At 40.0% G+C, this 23,188-nt stretch overlaps 1 protein-coding gene across 1 annotated transcript; it reads left to right on the top strand.

Moving 5' to 3' along the window:
* Window positions 1-585: 585 nt before the first annotated feature.
* Window positions 586-22,164, top strand: LOC140037904 (uncharacterized). The gene is made up of 7 exons (XM_072083069.1): window positions 586-1,371; window positions 11,451-11,789; window positions 11,889-12,020; window positions 12,531-12,768; window positions 13,522-14,179; window positions 14,543-15,053; window positions 21,844-22,164. The coding sequence occupies exons 1-7, from the start codon at window positions 586-588 to the stop codon at window positions 22,162-22,164; spliced, it is 2,985 nt and encodes a 994-aa protein (XP_071939170.1).
* Window positions 22,165-23,188: the final 1,024 nt, after the last annotated feature.

Here is a 23,188-nt window from a genome sequence, read left to right as displayed (position 1 = left end):
CAGAATTCTGGAATTTTAGAGAACAGTTTCGGTTGGAATAGGAAACTACCCAAATTCTGTTTTGCACTTGGTTGACCAGCCGACTTTAGGAAAGGAACAAGGAGAAGGAAATCTGGAAAATTTTTGGAAACAATTCTATTTTGGTATAACTGATTTTTGAGGAAGGTTAAGGGGTACAAAATCTGGAATTTTTGGGAACCAATCCTGTTTCCATTTAGCCGACCTTAAGGAACTTTCCAAAAAAAAAATACAACATCTAATTTGTTTTCCAGAAAAATCAATTAGGAAAATTAAGGAAACACTTGGGAAACTCCATCATTGTATTTGGATATTCCTCGTTTCATTCCTTATCAAAATCATTCCTCATTTCATTCCGTTTCTACTTTTGTTTCTTGTTACTTTGCTACAATTGGGAGCCACCTGATTAAGGTTTGATTGAATTTCCTTGAGAAATTTCTGATTTCTTCAAAGGGAACCACCAAGTGGCGACTTCACACTTGAGTAAAAACACGAGAGGAGTGAAACACTTAAGGGAGCAAGTGAGACCTTTTCTACTAACAATTTGTCAAGTTTTGCAGGTTCACCATGTCTCAGGAAAATGAACTTACCATTGCTCAGTTATCACTTAAAATGGATGCTATGTGGAAGGAAATGCAGAGGAGACTGGACCAACGACTGGAAACGATCCATGAGCAGATTGATCACCTAAGTTCATCTAGGGCTTCATCTAGGAAATCTAAAGGAAAATCTGCCCTGGAGGAATCTAGTGACTCCAACGCCGATTCGGACCGTGAGACCTACGGACAAGGGAGGCCGAAGAGAAACACAAGAGCAATTGGTGATGCAATCAAAGGGATTAAGATGAAGATTCCTCCATTCCAAGGCAAATCCGATCCGGCTACATACCTTGAATGGGAGAGTCGGGTAGAACTCGTATTCGATTGTAATGACTACACCGATGCACAGAAATTGAGACTTGCCATAGTAGAGTTCATCGACTATGCCATTGTTTGGTGGGAACAAATGGCTACCAGCAGGAGAAGGTGTGGCGAACCACCTATCACCACTTGGACTGAGCTCAAGCGACTTATGAAGAAGCGATTTGTACCAAGTCACTACCATAGAGACTTGTACCAAAAACTTCAAACCTTGACACAAGGTCAACGCTCAGTTGAGGACTACTACAAGGACATGGAAATCTCCATGTTAAGAGCAGATATTCAAGAAGATCGAGAGGCTACAATGGCAAGATTTCTCAGTGGTCTAAGGGCTGAAATAGCCGACCAACTTGAGCTTCAATACTATGTGGAGATAGATGATATGGTGGACAAGGCTATCAAAATTGAGCAGAGACTCAAGCTGTTATTCTTGGTTTTGATGATCACAAAAGTTTGTTTATACAGACCAAGAAAGTGAACACTTTGATCAGGCCTGATGAAACAAAGAAAGCATATGTTTAATTGACTTCAGTCTACGATGCTTTGGATGTGGCAAACAAGATTGAAATAATATGAATGAATTTAGTCATTGTTTTGTTCCAATAAAAGATACTGTCTTGTTAGTACGTCAAGTGTGTTATTCTTGGTACTTTGAAATGTTTATCTAACTTTCTTCAAATATGAGTGTTTGTGTTTAGAATCAGGTTCGAATGTGTCATGAAATGCAAAACAATCAAAAGGAGAAGCAAAAACAGGACAAACAGGTCGGACGGCCGAAAGGAAACTGTCGGACGTCCGAAAGAAGTAAGAACATCAAAAAGGAAGCTATGTCGGACGCTCATAAAGAGCCATCGGACGTCCGGAAGGTTCGGACGCACACCTCGGACGCACATCAACCGCATCGGACGTCCGAGAAATTCCAAATTAACTTGCCAACTCTCGGCCTAAGCTCGGACGCTGTACTGTCGGACGATAAACACTCATCGGACGTCCGAACGTCAAACTTGCTGTTTTCGGACGATTGGTTCGGACGATGATTTGTTCGTCGGACGTCCGACAGCTCCAACGGCTAGTTGACTCTTCAGCTGCCTTCTATCCGTTGGAAGCATTGATGAAGCCCATTTCTGGTTCCCTTTAAAACAAAACTGGTTAGAACCAAGGAGTGACTTTTGCTCACTTTGTTTACAAGTTCTCAAGAGATATTTTAGCTAGAAAATAGTCTCCAAAGCAGATTTGTATTAAAGCGGTGTGAATTTCTGTTGAGCATTTCTTTTGTGGTTGAAAGGATCCTTAGTGTAGCTTTGTTGAGGGTTTTCTGAGTGATTGTAAAACTTCTTAGCTTGACTAAGCAAGGCTTAGGGCAAGGAGGAAGTGCTCCCTCCATTGTACATCTAGTCGATCTTCTTTCATCAAAGAGAAGTTGCTCTTCCTAGTGTTTGGTCTTCAAGTTTGAGGATAGCTTGGTAGACACCTGGTTTGATTCCCTATTTTACTTTTCTGTTTAATAAAATTCTCATTGCTTTTCTATACTTGTTTTTCTGATCAATATTGCTCCTGTCTTCTAATCTACTTGGCAAATCATTACTAGAAAAGAAGGTAAATTTCAATTAAAGGAAAAGTGCATAAATTTGGTTAGGATTTTAATCAACCCAATTCACCCCCCCTCTTGGTTGTATTTGGGACTTACAATTGGTATCAGAGCTTGGTCTCCTTGAGATTAAGCTCTAACGGCTTGGAGTAAAGATGACAACCAGTCATGCTATGTTTGTTGAGGGGCAATCTGTTACTAGGCCTCCCATGTTCAGTGGCTCTAACTATGTTAGTTGGAAAGAACGGATGATTATCTTTTTGCAATCTATTGATATTGAACTATGGTTTATTGTGAGTGAAGGACCGCATGAAGCTAACTTTCTTAATGCAGATACAGGGTTGCTTCGGCCAAAAACGAGAGCTGAAATGAATGCTCAAGATAGGACTAACCTCACATTGAATGCCAAGGCCATGAATGTTCTTTATAGTGCCCTAGATTCAAATGAATCAATTAGAGTAAAAGGCTGCAAATCGGCCAAAGAAATGTGGGATAAACTAAGGGAAATCCATGAGGGTGGTGACAACGTGAAAGAACAGAAAAAGGCTATCTTGGTTACAAAATATGAATCATTTAAAATTGAACCTCTTGAGGATATTGACAAAATGTATTGCAGGTTCACTGACTTGATCAAAGATCTTGAAGCATTGGGCAAAGAGTACACTTTGGGAGAGAAGAACAGGAAAATTCTCAATGCATTGGGCAAAGAATGGGAAAATAAAGTGACTGCAATAGAGGAGGCTAAGGATTTAAGTTCTGTGCCTATTGAATCTATCATAAACTCACTAACCTCTTATGAGTTGAAACTGAAATCTAAAGTGCAGGAGGAAGAGGATGCTAGAGCAAAGAGAAACATTGCTCTAAAGACTACTCAAGGTGAAGATGATACAGCTCACTTAGATGATGAAGACTCAGAGGGTGATGATAATGATCTTGCTCTCATAACCAGAGGCTTCAAGAGAATCTTGAATAAAAGAAAGTTTAGAAGGGGAGGTCCTAGCAATCAATTCCAGAATCAGCCATCTATTGCAAAGTACAAAGGAAAACAAGATTTCAACAAGAAACAGTTGGACAAATGCTTCGAATGTGGACAACCTGGACACTATGCAAACGAATGCCCCATGAAGAAGATGAAAGATGGAAAAACTGATAGGAAGCCAAGATTCAACAACTTTCAGATTACTTGGAATGAATGCAACTCCGAAGGGGAAGTTGAAGAAGAAGAAGAATCAGCTCAAATGGCCTTCATGGCTATTGGAAATAATGAGGTAACTTCCACACACTCTCTATCTGAAAGTGATGATGATGAAGATGATGATCTTGAATCCTTTGTTGAGAAACTGCATGATGCCTTGAAGGAATCGTATGATAAAAACAAGCAGTTAAAACAGAAAATGGCTTTTCTCATTCAAGAAAATACAAATCTTTTTCAACAAAATAAACAACTAAAGACTGACAATGAAAGTCTTGTAAGAGCCGGATGCAATGTTCAAAATGAGCTTGATAGAAAGACAAATATTTGTGAAATGCTGAAGGAAAGACATGGTAATTTGAAGAAAAGAATGGATAAATTGGATGAAACCTTGAATGCAAGAAAGCAGGATTTCTTCAAAAAGAACATGTCATCTACTCATCTTACTGCTTGTCAAAAAACATTTCCACACAACAAAGTTGCACATGGCTTCACAACATATAGAAGAGGTGGATTAAGATATATTAAACCAGTACATGTTAAAAACTCTTCCATTATGTGTAGTTTTTGTTGTCAAAAAGGGCATTTGAGTAGAGATTGCTATGTGAAAAGGAATTTGAACAAAGGGATGAGATGCATGTGGTTAGTTAGATACAATGCTAACTCTTATGGACCCAAAAATTAAAAAGGGTACCAAACACTTTATCTTTTCAGGAAAAAGGATCAAACAAGTCCAAATGGTTCATTGATAGCGGCTGCTCAAGGCATATGACCGGTGATCCTTCTTTGTTTATAAAGCTGAAATCAAAATCAAGTGGAAAGGTGACATTTGGTGATGATGTGAAAGCTAAGACAATTGGAATAGGTGATGTTGGTAAGGATGGTGAAACCTTTGTTCATAATGTGCTCTTAGTTGATAACTTAGGATATAATTTGCTTAGTGTTAGTCAATTGTGTGATAAAGACTTGTATGTGTTGTTTAAAAAGCATGAATGCATTGTACTTGATTCCAAATATAATATTGTGTTCAAAGGGAAGAGGTTTAACGACATATATATTGTGATTCTTGATAAAGTTGATTCTTCTAGCTTAAAATGTCTTAAAGCTTCAAATGAAGATCCTTGGTTGTGGCATAGGAGACTTTGTCATTTTAACATGGATTTACTAAAGGAAATTTCGAAAAAGGAGCTTGTTAGAGGCTTGCCAAAAATCAGTTTTGAAAAGGATAAAATTTGTGATGCATGTCAATTTGGAAAGCAAACAAAAGTTTCTTTTAAACCAAAGAAGTGTGTATCTACTTCCAAACCTTTAGAACTCTTGCATCTGGACTTATTTGGTCCTACTCAAATCACTAGCTTGGGAGGTAAAAAATATTGTTTTGTAATTGTTGATGATTATTCTAGATACACTTGGGTGATATTTCTTGCTCATAAAGATGATGCCTTCAAGAATTTTACTTCAATGTTTGCTAAAGTGCAAAATCTGCTTGGGTTAAAAATTGTTAGGATTAGAAGTGATAATGGGACGGAATTCAAGTATTGTGGTTTTCCAGAATTTTGTGATCATAATGGTATAACACATGAGTTTTCTATTGCAAGGACTCCACAGCAAAATGGTGTTGTAGAAAGGAAAAACAGGACTCTCCAAGAGGCTGCTAGAACTATGTTGAATGAATGTAGGTTGCCTAAATATCTTTGGGCTGAAGCGGTAAACACTGCATGTTATGTGATGAATAGAATACTCTTGAGACCTATTTTAAAGAAAACTCCGTATGAGCTGATTTTTGATAAGAAACCTACGGTTGGTTATTTCAAAGTATTTGGTTGTAAATGTTTTATTTTGAATCTAAAGGAACATCTTGGTAAGTTTGACAAAAAATCTGATGAAGGAATATTTTTGGGGTATTGTGAGAATAAAAGAGGATATAGAGTTTTTAATAGAAGGACACTTGTGATTGAAGAAGCTATACATATAACATTTGATGAAGCCAATGATGATAATTCCAAAAGTTTGTGTGAGGATGATGATGTAGGTGTTCGAGAAGGAATGGAAAAGCTATCAATTGGAAATGAAGGAAGTTCTAAACCAGCAGCAACTGAAATGGAAAATGAAGTTCATAATGATCAAGAAGTGGAAGATGAAAACAAAAATGATGATCCACTCAAAGATCTTCCCAAGGCTTGGAAATTCAGCCAAAATCATCCAAAAGAACTTATAATTGGTGATCCATCCGAGAAGGTAAACACTCGTTCCTCATCTAGAAAATTGATTGATAATTTTGCTTTAGTTTCTCTTTTTGAACCTAAAAATATCAATGATGCTTTAAAGGATGAAAACTGGATTTTGGCTATGCAAGAGGAACTTAATCAATTTGAGAGAAATGAAGTTTGGACACTTGTTGATAGACCTCAAAATCAGCCTATCATTGGCACAAAGTGGATTTTTAGAAATAAGTTGGATGATAAAGGTGTTGTTGTAAGAAATAAAGCCAGATTAGTTGCTAAAGGATATGCACAAGAAGAAGGAATTGATTTTGATGAAACATTTGCTCCCGTAGCAAGATTAGAATCTATTAGAATGCTTCTTGCTTTTGCTTGCTTCAAAGGTTTCAAATTGTTTCAAATGGATGTTAAAAGTGCCTTTTTAAATGGTTTTATTGATCAAGAAGTGTATGTGGATCAACCCCCTGGTTTTGAAAATACAAAATTTCCAAGTCATGTGTTTAAACTTTCTAAAGCTTTATATGGTTTAAAACAGGCTCCAAGAGCTTGGTATGAAAGATTAAGTGGGTTCTTGATTGAAAAAGGTTTCAAAAGAGGTATTGTGGACACCACACTTTTTACTAAGCATGTGTTGAATGACCTTCTCATTGTGCAAATATATGTTGATGATATTATCTTTGGTGCTACTAATGAGTATCTATGTAAGGAGTTTTCCACCACTATGCAAAATGAATTTGAAATGAGTATGATGGGAGAATTAAATTTCTTCCTTGGACTTCAAATACATCAAACTCTTGAGGGAATTTTTATAAATCAAGCAAAATATACCAAGGAATTGCTGAAAAGGTTTGGCATGGAGGACTCAAAACAAGTTGGAACTCCAATGTGCACTTCTACAAAGCTTGACAAAGATGAAGAAGGTAATCATGTGGATGAAAAGCATTATAGAGGTATGATCGGAAGCCTACTTTATTTAACCGCAAGTAGACCTGATATTATGTTTGCTGTTTGCTTGTGTGCTAGATTTCAATCTTGTCCAAAAGAATCACATTTGAATGCTGTAAAAAGAATTTTTAGGTATTTGAAAGGTACATTAGACTATGGTCTTTGGTATGCTAGATCTAATGAGTTTGCTCTATATGGTTATTCGGATGCTGATTTTGGAGGTTGTCATGTGGATAGAAAGAGTACGAGTGGAACTTGTCATTTTCTTGGAAATTGTTTAGTCTCTTGGTTTAGCAAGAAACAATGTGCAATCTCTTTGTCTACCACCGAGGCGGAATATATTGCCGCTAGTGCATGTTGTGCTCAACTTCTATGGATGAAGCACACTTTGAATGATTTTGGATTGTTGTATGACTGCATGCCTGTATTCTGTGATAATACTAGTGCTATCAATTTGACCAAAAATCCTATTCATCATTCTAGGACAAAACACATAGATATAAAGCATCACTTTATTCGTGATCTTGTTCAAAAAGGTGAAATTTGTGTAAATTATGTTTGTTCTAAAGATCAATTTGCTGATATTTTTACGAAAGCTTTGCCATTAGAACAGTTCATTCATCTAAGATCAAAATTAGGAATAATCGAAAAATCATCTTAATTTTCTTTGGGTCTTCGGACGTCCGAAAGAAGATGAACGGACGTCCGATGATGTTCTTCAGTCATTTTCCAGATTGCGCCTGTTCGGACGCAGCTGTCGGACGCACAACTTCGGTCGGCCGTCCGACAGTGCAACGGCTCATTTTTTAAATCAACTTTCTTCCTTATTTGCTTCAGTCTCTTCATATCCTATTTCCTCTCGGACGAAAACTCTCTCTTCCCTCACTCTCAAATTCGTACCATTCTGTAGCTACCATTCCCAAATTGACTCAACCAAAACATTTCCCCATCGTTTGCGTTTTATTTCTCCTGATCATTTCACCAAACTGAGTAACATTTCGCAAATCCCCAAATTTTCCTCACAACCCTACTCTTGCATAACCGCTCTGTCAAATCTCGTTCAAGGTGTTTTTGTCCCAAAATTTCTGTGCGATTCACTTCCCTACTGCTGTGTGCATCATTTGCATCCTCCATTCCACACATTTAGAACAATGGTGAATCTAAGGGGAGGAAAAGTTACTGCCGGACGCAAGCATCCACTCAGGGATGTGGATGAGGATCTTCCTACTGTCAAACGGACATCCAAACGCTTCAAAAGGGGAGCTATCAAGGGTCAAATGTCACGGCCTACTCCACAACCCACATCTCAGCCTGAATCTGGACAGGGGACCTCCTCTCAACCGCCTCCAAAATCAGTCCCTCTCCCTCCATTCTTTGATGATGCTGCAAAAGACAAATACGCCTGGATATCACAGAAGGGTGTCATCCCTCAAAGAACCGTAAACCCCTCTGAATTTCGTTCCATAGGTTTAGAATCCATTCTAAGTCTATTTGATTTCCAGAAATGGTCGCATCTCATTTCCATGCCCAATGTCTACTATCCTGATATGCTGCATCAATTTTTTGCTAACCTTAGGAAAGGAACTGACCAAACTGAGATCATGTCTAGGGTAAATGGGGTAGACCTAATCTTTGATTCTGATACTGTGAATTCCATTTTAAAGACTACCATTGAACGTTTGTGCAAAGATAAGGTTGCTAATTTCTTTTCTTATGAAGAGCTTCCTACTGCTGCAAATCATTTTGATGGGACAAAAATGTTAACTTATTTCAAAAGAAGTTTTTCTTCACCTGCTGATGCTAAGTTGAATGATCTGGCTCCTGTGAATTTGATTGCCTTTTCTATCATTTCAAACTTGCTTGTGCCCACTGATGGCCATAGAACTGATGCAAACAAAATGGAGCTGTATCTTTTTTATTGTTTTCGAGAAAAAATTCGGATTGATTTTGGCTTTGTCATGTGCAAGTTTTTACTTCGCTATGCTACTGACTCTCGAAGAAAACTATCCTATGGGAAGTTTCTTCAAAAGATTTTTGAATTTTACAAAGTTCCAATTCTAGGTGTTTGTCCCAAAGAAGCATCTTCTTATGCTTTTACCAGAGCATATTTTGAAAGGAAAAATCTTATTTTTAAAGATAATCTGTGGGCATATAAGGGGGCATCATCTAGTGAACAAAGATCTAAGACTGTACATGATTCTTCACCCATTTCACTCACTCCCATTCACCCTAGGAAGTCTACCACTAAAGCATCTTCCTCTTCCAGTAATGAGGTAATTGAGCTTCTTCATGAACTCAAACAGCATGTTCTTCTTCTAGAACATGGCCTAATGCTCACCATGTCTTCTGAGCAACAAGCTGCCTTTCTTGATAAAAAGAACCTTCTTTTTTCTCCACCTGTGGTTGAGGAAGTCTCACATGACAAAGAACCTCGAACCACTGATCCAGGTTCATCAGTTCCAGATCCGAATCCATCAACTCCTGTGACTCCTCATGGCCCTTCCACATCAGACAAAGGCAAGGCACCAATTGAAGAACCTGCTGAAGATGATGAAGAAACTGATGAGGAAGACCTCTCTCAATATCAGCTCTCTCGGAGGACTTCTGGATCCACTTAGTTCATCATTTAGGACATTTGCATTCTGTTTGTCTCTTTTATGTGTTTGTGGTATTCAACAATGAATATGTATTGTAATGGATATTTTAAGTTTCTTTTGGTATGATCTGGTGGATATTTTAAGTACTGTTTTGATGGATGTCTAAATATTTTGATTCTGCTTGTGTGAATGTAATGAATTTGTGGATTGTATGATTGTCTATTGAATATGATTGTCTATTTTAAGTACTGTTTTGATGGATGTGTTGGATGGTGTCACCAGGATGTTGATTTGTGAACTTGTGTAAATTTGTGACTGTGTGGATGACAAAAAGGGATGTTGATGTTGATGTGATTGGTTGCCCTTTTGTGATGACAAAAAGGGGGAGATGGTATAATGATTGGATTGAGTGATGATTGGTGATTGATGATTAGTGATGTTAGGATATGTTGGATTGATTGTTTAAATTTGGATTGGCTGATATGCTTAATTGTTTAACTCGGATGGGCAGCCAAGTGAGGGGGAGTTTTTCAAAATTTTTAAATTTTAGGATTCACTAAGACAGGGGGAGTTTTCATTACAATCATCAATTTCATTTCAAACTTTTGTTTTGTCATCATCAAAAAGGGGGAGAATGTTATTCTTGGTTTTGATGATCACAAAAGTTTGTTTATACAGACCAAGAAAGTGAACACTTTGATCAGGCCTGATGAAACAAAGAAAGCATATGTTTAATTGACTTCAGTCTACGATGCTTTGGATGTGGCAAACAAGATTGAAATAATATGAATGAATTTAGTCATTGTTTTGTTCCAATAAAAGATACTGTCTTGTTAGTACGTCAAGTGTGTTATTCTTGGTACTTTGAAATGTTTATCTAACTTTCTTCAAATATGAGTGTTTGTGTTTAGAATCAGGTTCGAATGTGTCATGAAATGCAAAACAATCAAAAGGAGAAGCAAAAACAGGACAAACAGGTCGGACGGCCGAAAGGAAACTGTCGAACATCCGAAAGAAGTAAGAACATCAAAAAGGAAGCTATGTCGGACGCTCATAAAGAGCCATCGGACGTCCAGAAGGTTCGGACGCACACCTCGGACGCACATCAACCGCATCGGACGTCCGAGAAATTCCAAATTAACTTGCCAACTCTCGGCCTAAGCTCGGACGCTGTACTGTCGGACGATAAACACTCATCGGACGTCCGAACGTCAAACTTGCTGTTTTCGGACGATTGGTTCGGACGATGATTTGTTCGTCGGACGTCCGACAGCTCCAACGGCTAGTTGACTCTTCAGCTGCCTTCTATCCGTTGGAAGCATTGATGAAGCCCATTTCTGGTTCCCTTTAAAACAAAACTGGTTAGAACCAAGGAGTGACTTTTGCTCACTTTGTTTACAAGTTCTCAAGAGATATTTTAGCTAGAAAATAGTCTCCAAAGCAGATTTGTATTAAAGCGGTGTGAATTTCTGTTGAGCATTTCTTTTGTGGTTGAAAGGATCCTTAGTGTAGCTTTGTTGAGGGTTTTCTGAGTGATTGTAAAACTTCTTAGCTTGACTAAGCAAGGCTTAGGGCAAGGAGGAAGTGCTCCCTCCATTGTACATCTAGTCGATCTTCTTTCATCAAAGAGAAGTTGCTCTTCCTAGTGTTTGGTCTTCAAGTTTGAGGATAGCTTGGTAGACACCTGGTTTGATTCCCTATTTTACTTTTCTGTTTAATAAAATTCTCATTGCTTTTCTATACTTGTTTTTCTGATCAATATTGCTCCTGTCTTCTAATTTACTTGGCAAATCATTACTAGAAAAGAAGGTAAATTTCAATTAAAGGAAAAGTGCATAAATTTGGTTAGGATTTTAATCAACCCAATTCACCCCCCCTCTTGGTTGTATTTGGGACTTACACAAGCGGAGGGGAACCACCACCAGAAATTATAGCACTAATCCACACCCATCTACTCGACCATTCCAGCCCAGGAGGGAGGAGCGAAGCCCAAACGCTTGGAATTCCCAAAAGCCAAAACAAGACCAAGGGTCAAGCTCACGACCACCTTTTGCCAAAATCGACTCCAAGGTTATTTCCAAGCCACCATTCGAAACTTCAAAACCTAGGAGTCGTGACACCAAATGCTGGAGATGTCAAGGAGTTGGCCATATTGCAAGCCAATGTCCAAACCCAAGGGCCATGCTTGTCCTACCAAATGGAGACATTGTCACTGATGATGAGGAGGAGGATTACAAAGACATGCCTCCCTTGGTTGAAGATGCGATAGAGGAAGATAAGATAGAGAAAGTTCCAACTCAAGACAAGGTTGGATTGGTAGCAAGAAGGGCACTAGCTACTCAAGCTAGTAAAGATGAGCTTTAACGTGACAACATCTTCTACACTAGGTGCCATGTGACCAATAAGGTATGCAGCTTGGTGATCGATCCCGGAAGTTGCACTAATGTTGCTAGTGCATTGATGGTGGAGAAACTCAACTTGCCAACTAGTGACCACCCCCGTCCCTACAAACTCCAGTGGTTAAACAACAGTGGGGAGGTACGTGTGCACAAACAAGTTTTGGTTACTTTTCGCATTGGTAGGTATGAAGATGATGTTATGTGTGATGTAGTACCAATGCAAGCTGCACATATACTCTTAGGTCGTCCTTGGCAATTTGACAAAAGAGTCACTTTTGATGGTTTCTTGAACAAATACTCTTTCATGCATAATTGTAAAAAGATTACACTTGCACCTCTTACACCTCAACAAGTGCATGAGGATCAAGTTAGTCTCCAAAAAGAGTATGACTTGCATACTACCACAAAGAAGGACAACACCAAAACTAAGAAATTGGTATTGGCCGATCCTTCCTCAAGCAAGTTGGATCCCTCTCATTCGGCCTTTGAGCCCACACGGGAGAGAAAATCCAGCATGCTTGCCAAGGTAAAAGATGTGAGAAAGGCCTTGCACTCTAACCAGGTTTTATTTATTTTATTTTGCAAAGGGTCCTTATTCACTAATGCTCCTGATACTTCTTTGCCTAGTAGTATTACTAACCTTTTACAGGAGTATCAAGACGTCTTTCCTGAGGATATACCTACTGGTTTGCCTCCATTAAGGGGAATTGAACATCAAATTGATTTCATTCCTGGATCTTCCCTTCCAAACAAGGCACCATATAGAACCAATCCTGAGGAAACCAAGGAGCAACAACGACAAGTGGAGGAATTGCTTAGTAAGGGTTGGATTCAAGAGAGCCTAAGCCCTTGTGCTGTACCAGTTCTACTTGTTCCAAAGAAAGATGGTGGGTGGAGAATGTGCACTGATTGTAGGGCAATTAATACCATCACGGTAAAGTACCGCCATCCTATACCTCGTTTGGATGACATGCTTGATGAATTGCATGGTGCTATCATTTTTACTAAAATTGATTTGAAGAGTGGTTACCATCAAATTCGCATGAAAGCAGGAGATGAATGGAAAACTGCATTTAAAACAAAACATGGACTTTTTGAGTGGTTGGTCATGCCTTTTGGGCTAACCAATGCGCCAAGTACTTTTATGAGACTCATGAACCATGTTTTACGCTCCTTCATTGGTAAATTTGTGGTTGTCTACTTTGATGACATTTTGATCTATAGTAAGAATCTAGATGAGCATGTTGTGCATTTACAAATGGTCCTCGATGCACTTCGCAAGGCAAGCCTCTACGCTAACCTTAAGAAGTGTACATTTTGCACAAACCAATTGGTTTTCCTAGGCTATGTTGTTAGTGAGCAGGAAATTCATGTTGATCAAGAAAAGGTGAAGGCTATTAATGAATGGCCAACCCCTACCAATGTAAGTGAGGTGAGAAGTTTTCATGACTTGGCAAACTTCTATAGGCGTTTTGTCAAGGATTTTAGCACAATTGCTGCACCACTTACATCAATTATCAAGAAAGATGTGCAATTTCATTGGGGAGAGGAACAAGCTAAGTCTTTCCAATTACTTAAACACAAGCTCACACATGCACCTGTTCTTAGTTTACCTAATTTTGACAAAACTTTTGAAGTAGAGTGTGATGCTTCTGGTATAGGTATTGGAGCTGTTCTACTCCAAGAGGGTCGCCCGGTTGCCTACTTTAGCGAGAAGTTGAATGGAGCTGCTCTCAACTACTCAACCTATGATAAGGAACTAATGGCCTTGGTACGGGCTCTCCAAACATGGCAACATTACCTATGCCCTCGTGAGTTTGTCTTGCACACCGACCATGAGTCGCTCAAGCATATCAAATCCCAAGACAAGTTGAGTAAGCGACATGCACGATGGATTACATTCATTGACAGTTTTACCTTTGTGATCAAATACAAGGCAGGTAAGACGAATGTAGTGGCTGATGCACTCTCGAGAAGGCATACCCTTATCACTACATTAGATGCTAAGTTGCTTGGGTTTGAATTCCTTAAAGAATTTTATGCAATTGACTCAGATTTTGGTGAGATTTTTAAATCTTTGCCACGACACTCTCGTGAGCATTATTTCATCTCTCAGGGGTTCTTATACTACAAAGACAAGCTTTACATTCCCAAGAGCTCCATACGCACGCTCCTAGTAAGGGAAGCTCATGGAGGTGGTTTAATGGGGTATTTTGGCATTGCCAAGACCTTGATGATTCTCCAAGAGCATTTCTTCTGGCCCCGCATGAGGAGTGACGTGGAAAGGCACATTGAAAGGTGTGTGACTTGTCACCAAGCAAAATCAAAGGTACACCCTTATGGTCTCTATACACCTTTGCCTATTCCACATGCACCATGGGTTGATCTGTCGATGGATTTTGTGCTTGGTTTACATAGGACTAGAAAAGGACATGATTCAATTTATGTGGTAGTTGACCGCTTTTCCAAAATGGCTCATTTTATTCCTTGTCTCAAAACAGATGATGCTAAGCATGTTGCAGATTTATTCTTTCGTGAGATAGTTAGATTACATGGCATGCCTCGCACTATTGTTTCTGATAGGGATGCCAAATTCCTTAGCTATTTTTGGAAAACTTTGTGGTGTAAACTAGGTATTAAATTGCTATTTTCTACTTCTAGCCACCCACAAACTGATGGTCAAACCGAAGTGGTTAATAGGACTTTATCCACCCTATTGCGTGCCATTATTAAAAAGAACATTAAATCTTGGGAAGACTGCTTACCACATGTGGAATTTGCTTACAATCGCACTGTTCATTCTGCTACACATTATTCGCCGTTTGAAATTGTGTATGGCTTTAACCCTCTCACACCTTTGGATTTAACTCCTTTACCTGTTCATGAGAGAGTTAACTTGGATGGTAAGAATAAAGCTGCTTATGTACGTGAGTTACACACTAAGGTGAGCGCCAACATCGAGAAGCGTACACTTCAATACATCCAAGGTGCCAACAAGGGGCGCCGCAAGATGGTCTTTGAGCCTGGTGATTGGGTATGGATACACATGCGCAAAGAGAGGTTCCCGGTCAAAAGGCGTAGTAAGCTACTTCCACGGGGAGATGGTCCATTCCAAGTCTTGGAGCGTATCAATGACAATGCCTACAAACTTGAACTTCCAGGTGAGTATGGGGTACATGCTACTTTTAATGTCTCTGACTTGAGTCCTTTTCATGCAGACGATGAGTTTGATTTGAGGACAAATCGCTTTCAAGAGGAGGGGACTAATGAGGAGGGGCTCAAGGCTGCTCAAACTTCTAGTGCTCAAGTCATGCAAATACCCAATGGTCCAATTACAAGAGCGCGTGCTAGGAGAATTCAAGAATCACTTCAAGCTCTTGTTTGCACGATTCAAGAACGAGTTGGTGATGACTTGAGGTCCATTGAAGGGTTACATAATGGAGAAACTACTCTATACACTTTCCTTCAAACGGAAGACCCAAGTGAAGACTAGTCCACAGAGTTCTAGATTGCTAAGTGCTGGATTGCTAATTAGGGTTTTCGTTACCATTATTAGTTTTTGTTAGCATTAATAATTTCGGTCAATTTCCACTTCACTTTGGCCGAATTTTAGAGTCTTAATTTAGCCAATTAGTTGTTAGATATTTTACCCTTAATGAAGGGCAAGATCGTCCATTGGACCTTCTAGGGTTTGAGTCATGTAAGGCTATATATAGCCTAGGTTTTCATTCATTAAAGACAGTTCAGATTTTATAAAATATATGTGAGTTATTTCACTCTCTCTTGCCTCAAGAGAATTTCCTTTGAATACTTGAGCATTAGTCTCAAGTTGTTCATCGAACTTATCAATCAAGTAGTCTCCTTGATTGTGGCGTTCTTCTATCTATACTTTTGGTTCACTAAATTTGCTAGTCGTAGGTTAAGGAATCTCCTTAGTTCGTGGCTCGTGATTCTAGAAGGGTCAAAGTTCCGCAAATCCACTCAACTTGGTGTTCGTCTAGATCCGTCTCACATCAACAAATAGGAAAATTTTTTTTTAAAAAAAAGGAGATAAATCACCAAAAACCAACACTAAGATCTCTAAACCTCTTTTCGAAATGCCTATGGTGTGACAGCCCCACCTCACCCTAAGGAGAACCAAAGGGTTCAGCGGACCGCCTGTCCAACTCTCGCCAGGACTACGGAGTTGATTCACACAAACCTAATATAGTACGCTCGAAATGATCTAAGAAAACGAACAATTGCAGACCACCAACAGTTACAACAGAGCTTACCAAACCATACGGAAGTATAGAACGTCGGTGAAACACTTATACATATTTTTACATCGAAGTCTTGAACAAGTGAACCCAAAATACAAGCCAGAGTATTCACGCCACACAAAATACAATTAGGGTTTCAGTTACAGAGGAGCATAAACAAGAGAAGTCCTACAACTAGCTCAACTCTTTTCTTCCAAAAATTTTGGTTTCAAAACATGGAACCCTGTAAGGAAAACAAAGGTAACAGAAAGGGGTGAGCTTGCGCTCAATGAGATACCGGACATATAGCAGTAAAATCATAGCAATTTCACGTTTAACAAATCAGGTACACATGCCAGATGTAAAATAAAGTAGTTAGACACAATGATTCAAATAGGAAGGATACAGGTGGCTCTCAGGAGCCAAATTCCCATTTGCTTCACCGGAGCTTGATCGAAATAATAGTTGACACTCCGTCAACGCTAAAGGAGTAACCAATACCGTAGACTCCACTTTCTCCGATTCCTTCCACCTCACATACCCCTACCGGGCCCAAACTCCAATCAGTTCAGAAGTGGTAATACTCGAGTATACCGGAATCAAGGGTCTCAATACCCAAAGATCCCAAAACAGACTACCGTGGTTCGTTATCTAATCGACCAGACCCTTGCCGGCTTGACTCGAGTAACTAGCCACAGGTGTTGAGCTCAAAGGTCACAGAAAAGTCGTTGGATACAAGCTTCCAAACGACGTCAGAACAGATAACAGATTCAGATTCGCACCAAAAATTGGCATATGAACAGACAAGAGAACGAGTATGATAAAGTACACCCTCGTCTCAAACAAAATAAACAGATAGTTCAGTCGTTCATATCACAGATTGCATGTACAGAAACCGAGTTAAACAACAAGTGAGGGGAGTGGTACACTCACCAGTTCAAGTACAGGTCCTTCCAAAATTTCCACCCAAAGTGGCCTAATCACCGTGAAACCCTAAGAATAACAAAGGTAAAACAGTTGGAATTTTCTCATCCAAAACCGAGTAAATAGGATGCACAACTGAGGTTCGATTACTAGTCAGGTACCTCTCCAAGTTATATACTAGTACGGAAAAAAAATAAAAGACGGCTTAAGAATAAAAAAAATGCTTGGTCCTAAGAACATACACGACTCCAAAACCCCTCACTCCTCTCAAAATTATACTTACAATGATGTACTAGCTCATATCTCAAGGTGAAATTGAAAGCGAGAATAATTCCAAGAAAACAGAATTTTTCCAGTTTTGCACACCCCTAATTGAAAAATCATATCTTAGGATTCTTAAATCTGAAATTGGTAAGATTTACACTGTTGGAAAATAGACTCAAAGGGGTAAAATTTCTCAGAAGACACATTTAGAAGATTCAGATCACAAGCCAATCAAATTCGAGCCTCAAATTGCTGTCTTAACCAGAAAAAGGCAGAACAGGTATACAATTTCAGTTAACTTTGAAAAATCACCATAAATCCCACAGATCAAACCAGAGACTAAATTTACACGGTTCATAGCCTTGTGAATCTAGTTTAAAACACAATAAACGGAACTCAATTTCGATACTTTGACATCCAGATATTGCAGATTTCCCAGAACTGCTCCGGGGTTCCTGCGAAAATTTTAACAGCGTTTCCCCTTATTTTTCTTACTTTTCACCCTACAATTCATCACCAAATTCAACCCAAATCAACCACAACCTCAAATATACTTCACAAGCTATTAAAACATCTAATTAGGGTCACAATACCCTTTATATATAGTCAATTACAACACAAGTTTAATAATGTAACCGAAAACCAATTTGAAAGACAATAGGCCAAACAGGCAGATTTGACGTCTCTTGATATTTCGATCGGAACCTAAGCTATGCTTATCGGATTGGGGTGAAATATACACCATTTCGAAGCTAAAAGAAAGGGCTACAATGTTAAAGAAGGCCACTCAGTCCAGTTTACAATGTATCTAGGTCAAATTTACCAAAGCAACCCCAGATTTTCCAGTTCGAAGTTTACTGTGGTAGTCCTGATTCATTCGATCATATCTCAGCACATACAACTCCAATTCAAGTAATTCCAAAGCCATTTGAAAGCTAAGATACAAGGCTATAATTCTTAATAAGATACCAACAACCAATTCGGTAGTATTCCTGGTCAAAATAACCAATTACATAAGCTGATTAGCATGCTCGGATAGAAACAGGGCAGTAGGGATATTTCAGTTTTTTCACAGGCTACGTTGCTCCGATTGAGCTGAAATTTTGCAGGCAACTATAAAACATCATTCTCTACAACTTTCATGTTTTAGCCTAAGGCTAATTCGGCCTCTAACTAGAGGAAATAGTACCAGGCAGAATGAGGTTAATTGAAACCCTAATTCCGAAATTTCCTTTCAAAGCTGAAATTTTCCGCAAATAGCCACAATTTATGCACTATGGCTTCATTCTAAACCATTCCCAACCATCATCCATGGTCACATAATATTAAATATATAAAAATAGAAAAATCATGAATAAATAGGAAAAATCACCAATCTCAACCAAAATCAAGAAATCTTTCACCAAATCACATCTTTAGCCACCATAAGTCATTAATTTGACATTATCAATACCAAGGAAAGAATTCCCTAGCTACTCATCTTGCAACCTCAAGAAAGGAAGCTACTTAGCACCAATTTCTTCCAAATCACTTCACCAAGAACCTTAATCCTACCTAGAGAAGAGTTTTTATGGAGTGATTTGAAGTTTTATTGGTTAGATTTGAAGATTGGAGCAAGATTATGAAGTAGGAAGTTGGAGGATTTTTTTCTCTTTTCTCTCGAAGAAATTCGGCCAAGAGAAGGATGAAAGTGATGAATTTTTGATCAATTTTGGTTAATTGGTAAAGGTAAGTAAAATAGTCAAAGGTAAGAATAAACCACAAGGTGACACTTGTCACCCTTATTTAATGCAACTCTATCATTTTGTCTCTCCAATGATAATTCATTTAGGTAACTTCTAATTATCTCTTCACACCTGATAAATTATACCCGGTATACACAACTTAACCTAATCGACTGAATTTTATTAAACTTACCGCACTAGTAGGTCCCACATCCGATATACACTCTTAAAACCTTATAAACTAACTTATACTAGAAAAAATGATTTCAAAACCATCTTTACTCATAAAAATTATTTTCACAATTTTTTGAATAAATAAAATGTGGAAAAGCGTGCAATTAAAAGAAAATAAAACCTAGCAATTAAGAAAATTACGGGTTCTCACACTCTCTCCCCCTTAAAGAAATTTCGTCCTCTAAATTTTCTTATCAACGGAATCTTTCAAAATCTAGGGTACCTAACAGATCGTACCTTCTACGTTCTCAAACGAGTCAGGGGCCTGATGGTGTTCTAAAGAGTATACCCGAGCCGGTACTTTCAATCCAGTCCCTTCCTTTTCCGACTGTCCAGGGTTAGTCTTAATTGGTTGCTGGGTCCCTTTTCCTTTTCGTAATCGAACTGGGCAGTCAGCAATCCGATGATCGGCACTTCAGCAGCGCTGACATTTTCCCTTTTTCTTCCAACAATTTGCCTCCATAGGGACCACGAGTAGTAGAGACCGGTCCCCCCTGAGAGACATCACGCGACACCCCCGGTTGTCGTACTTCCCCGTTTCCCTTTCCAATCTTAGGGGGCGTACTTGTACCTTCTTGCTCAGAGTTACTCCCAGGAAAGCCCCTTTTCTTGGTTTGGAAGTTTTTCACCTGCAACCTAGCATTCTCTACTCGTTGCGCCTTCTCTACGGTATCGCTGAAGGCGTTAATTTGGGATACGGCTAGATCTTTCTGGATCTCCACGTTCAAGCCCTAGATAAATCGCCTGATCCGCCGTTGCTCGGTCATAATCAACTCAGGGGCAAATTTGGATAGGCGGGTGAACTGGCTTTCATATTCCGCTACAGATTGGGTCCCTTGGCGAAATCAGATAAACTCATCTTCCTTCCGCTCATAGACTAGAGGAGGGAAGAATTTCGCGTTGAACTCCCGCATAAAATTCACCCAAGTCCTGTGCATTTGTTCCCGTTCCCATTTTTGCCGAATAACGTTCCACCAGGAACGGGCCACCCCTTCCAACTGGAAAATAGCAAAAGTCACCTGTCGTTCCTCAGTATAGTGCAGGGCAGCAAAAATATCCACCATTTTCTCTAGCCACCTTTCGGCTACATCTGGATCAGGTCCTCCAATAAACTTTGGTAGGGCAAACTTCTGGAACCTCTCGAGGGCCCGGTCCTCGATCTCCACGTGATTATCAGGGTTCCCAGGGTTGGGGTTAGGGTTGTGACCTTGTTGGTACACCACTTGGACTAGCAAATCAGTCATTTGCTGCATGGCAGCTGCTATTTGGACATTGGGATCAACCCTAGGTTCAGGGTTTGGTCCAAATGAGGTTTCCACAGTACCCCATTTAGATGTGGATTGCCTAATTCCACGCCCATGGCCTCGTCCACTATGAGTGCCCTCCATTGATCTAAATCAATCTAAGGTCGAGGTGTAAAGATAATATTAAAATAATTATAAGCATAAGCAAATAACAATAGGTACACACAGATCCACATCGGCTATGGAGGAAGTAATGGCGCTGCTTTAATAGCCTGTAGTGGTCTTTCCCACCTGACCGAGGCCTTTTGGAGGGTGCTGGGTTTCTTGACCTGCGGGTTTGGTCTCTTCACTTGTTGTGGGCTATAACCCCACTTTCAGGAAGAAAAATCCACGGCCCAAGTAGGGACGGATAACTGTGGGACAATATTGGTCAGGGGCGTTAGAGTTGGTATCAGAGCCGACTCCCGACCCCGATGTGCCAGCGAGGACGCTGGGTCTCTTATGGGGGGGATGGATTGTTATGATCCCACATCGGTTAGGGAGGAAGTCTTGGGGCTGCTTTAATAGCCTGTAGTGGTCTCTTCCACCTGACCGAGACCTTTTGGAGGGGTGCTGGGTTTCTTGACCTGCGGGATTGGTTCTTCACTTGTTGTGGGCTATAACCCCACCTCTAGGAACAAAACCCACGGCCCAAGTAGGGGCGGATAACTGTGGGACAATATTGGTCAGGGGCGTTAGAGTTGGTATCAGAGTCGACTCCCGACCCCGGTGTGCCGGTGAGGACGCTGGATCTCTTATGGGGGGTGGATTGTTATGATCCCAAATCGGCTAGGGAGGAAGTCCTGGGGTTGCTTTAATAACCTATAATGGTCTCTCCCACTTGACCGAGGCCTTTTGGAGGGGTGCTGGGTTTCTTGACCTGCGGGTTTGGGCTCTTCACTTGTTGTGGGTTATAACCCCACCTCCAACAACAAAACTCACGGCCCAAGTAGGAGCGGATAACTGTGGGACAATATTGGTCAGGGGCGTTAGAGTAGGGAGGAAGTCCTGGGGCTGCTTTAATAGCCTGTAGTGGTCTCTCCCACCTGACCGAGACCTTTTGGAGGGGTGCTGGGTTTCTTGACCCGCGGGTTTGGACTCTTCACTTGTTGTGGGTTATAACTCCACCTCCAGGAACAAAACACACGGCCCAAGTAGGGGCGGATAACTGTGGGACAATATTGGTCAGGGGCGTTAGAGTTGGTATCAGGGCCGACTCCCGACCCCGGTGTGCCAGCGAGAACGCTGGGTCTCTTATGGGGGATGGATTGTTATGATCCCACATCGGTTAGGGAGGAAGTCTTGGGGCTGCTTTAATAGCCTGTAGTGGTCTTTCCCACCTGACCGAGGCCTTTTGGAGGGGTGCTGGGTTTCTTGACCTGCGGGTTTGGGCTCTTCACTTGTTGTGGGTTATAACCCCACCTCCAAGAACAAAACCCGCGGCCCAAGTAGGGGCGGATAACTGTGGGACAATATTGGTTAGGGGCGTTAGAGTTGGTATCAGAGTCGACTCCCGACCCCGATGTGCCAGCGAGGACGCTGGGTCTCTTATGAGGAGGATGGATTGTTATGATCTCACATCGGTTAGGGAGGAAGTCCTGGGGCTGCTTTAATAGCCTGTAATAGTCTCTCCCACCTGATCGAGACCTTTTGGAGGGGTGCTGGGTTTCTTGACCTGTAGAGATTGGGCTCTTCACTTGTTGTGGGTTATAACCTCACCTCCAGGAACAAAACCCACGGCCCAAGTAGGGGCGAATAACTGTGGGACAATATTGGTCAGGGGCGTTAGATATGGGAGCCTAATTTGTTCTCCCTTTGTCACAAACTGGACAATACCACACGTCTTTAACTCTCAACAAAATCACTAACCAAAGTTTTCTTTTATTCTATCATCAAGCATGTCTCAAACAGAAAAGGTTCAAGAAAATCTGCTAAAACTCCAAGTGGAGAAGGGCTCAAGTTAGGAATCCAACTAAAAGTCTAATTATTTATGTCACATTAAAGGAGTAGACAATCCCAAAATTGCAAACAAATTACCAAGGAATTTAGTAAAAACATACACAAAGAAAACCTAAATTAAAAAAACTCTAAACATTCAAATAAGTTGCATGAACTTGGGAATTAAAAGCAAAAATGAGATAAAAAGGACCTTCCAATGCATTTGCACTTTAAAACATCAATTGGGAAGTGATGGTGAAGACCTAGATTGATCAATGCTTGACTTTGATGATTAACAAGCCAAAATAATGATTTGGACTAATATCTTTTCATGAGAAAGTTGCTAGGAACAGGTCCAAACTCAACGAGGAAAGAAATGAGGAAAATAAGTTTGAATAAAACTTATCACTTAGGGTCAAATGCAGTTTCTAACACTGGTTAGAAGAATTGGACATCCAAAAAATGAAGAAAGTGAAATTTCGATAATTGGACAATGTTTCAAACACATAACATGCCTATCGAACGTCTGACAAGTTGGCTAAATTCTCTGCTTTTATCAGATGCATTTCTTGAATGCTACATTGACATTTCAAACTACTAGTCAAGACCAACTCAACAACCTTTAGACACAAAATTGAACTATTGAATGCCTAACAGCTCAAATAGCTAGTTTTTTACCATTGGAGAGACTTTTAGGGA

Source organism: Coffea arabica, chromosome 3c (assembly GCF_036785885.1).
Source record: "Coffea arabica cultivar ET-39 chromosome 3c, Coffea Arabica ET-39 HiFi, whole genome shotgun sequence".
Taxonomy (NCBI): domain Eukaryota; kingdom Viridiplantae; phylum Streptophyta; class Magnoliopsida; order Gentianales; family Rubiaceae; genus Coffea; species Coffea arabica.
This window is presented reverse-complemented; position numbering and strand designations above follow the sequence as displayed.

Bases quoted from the DNA above. Each gene is read 5' to 3' on its own strand.
- LOC140037904 (XM_072083069.1), top strand. From the start codon at position 586: ATGTCTCAGGAAAATGAACTTACCATTGCTCAGTTATCACTTAAAATG. The intron at 12,021-12,530 runs GTACGTGTGCAC...AACCTTTTACAG, and splicing joins GGTTAAACAACAGTGGGGAG to GAGTATCAAGACGTCTTTCC. The intron at 15,054-21,843 runs GTACATGCTACT...CACATCGGTTAG, and splicing joins AACTTCCAGGTGAGTATGGG to GGAGGAAGTCTTGGGGCTGC.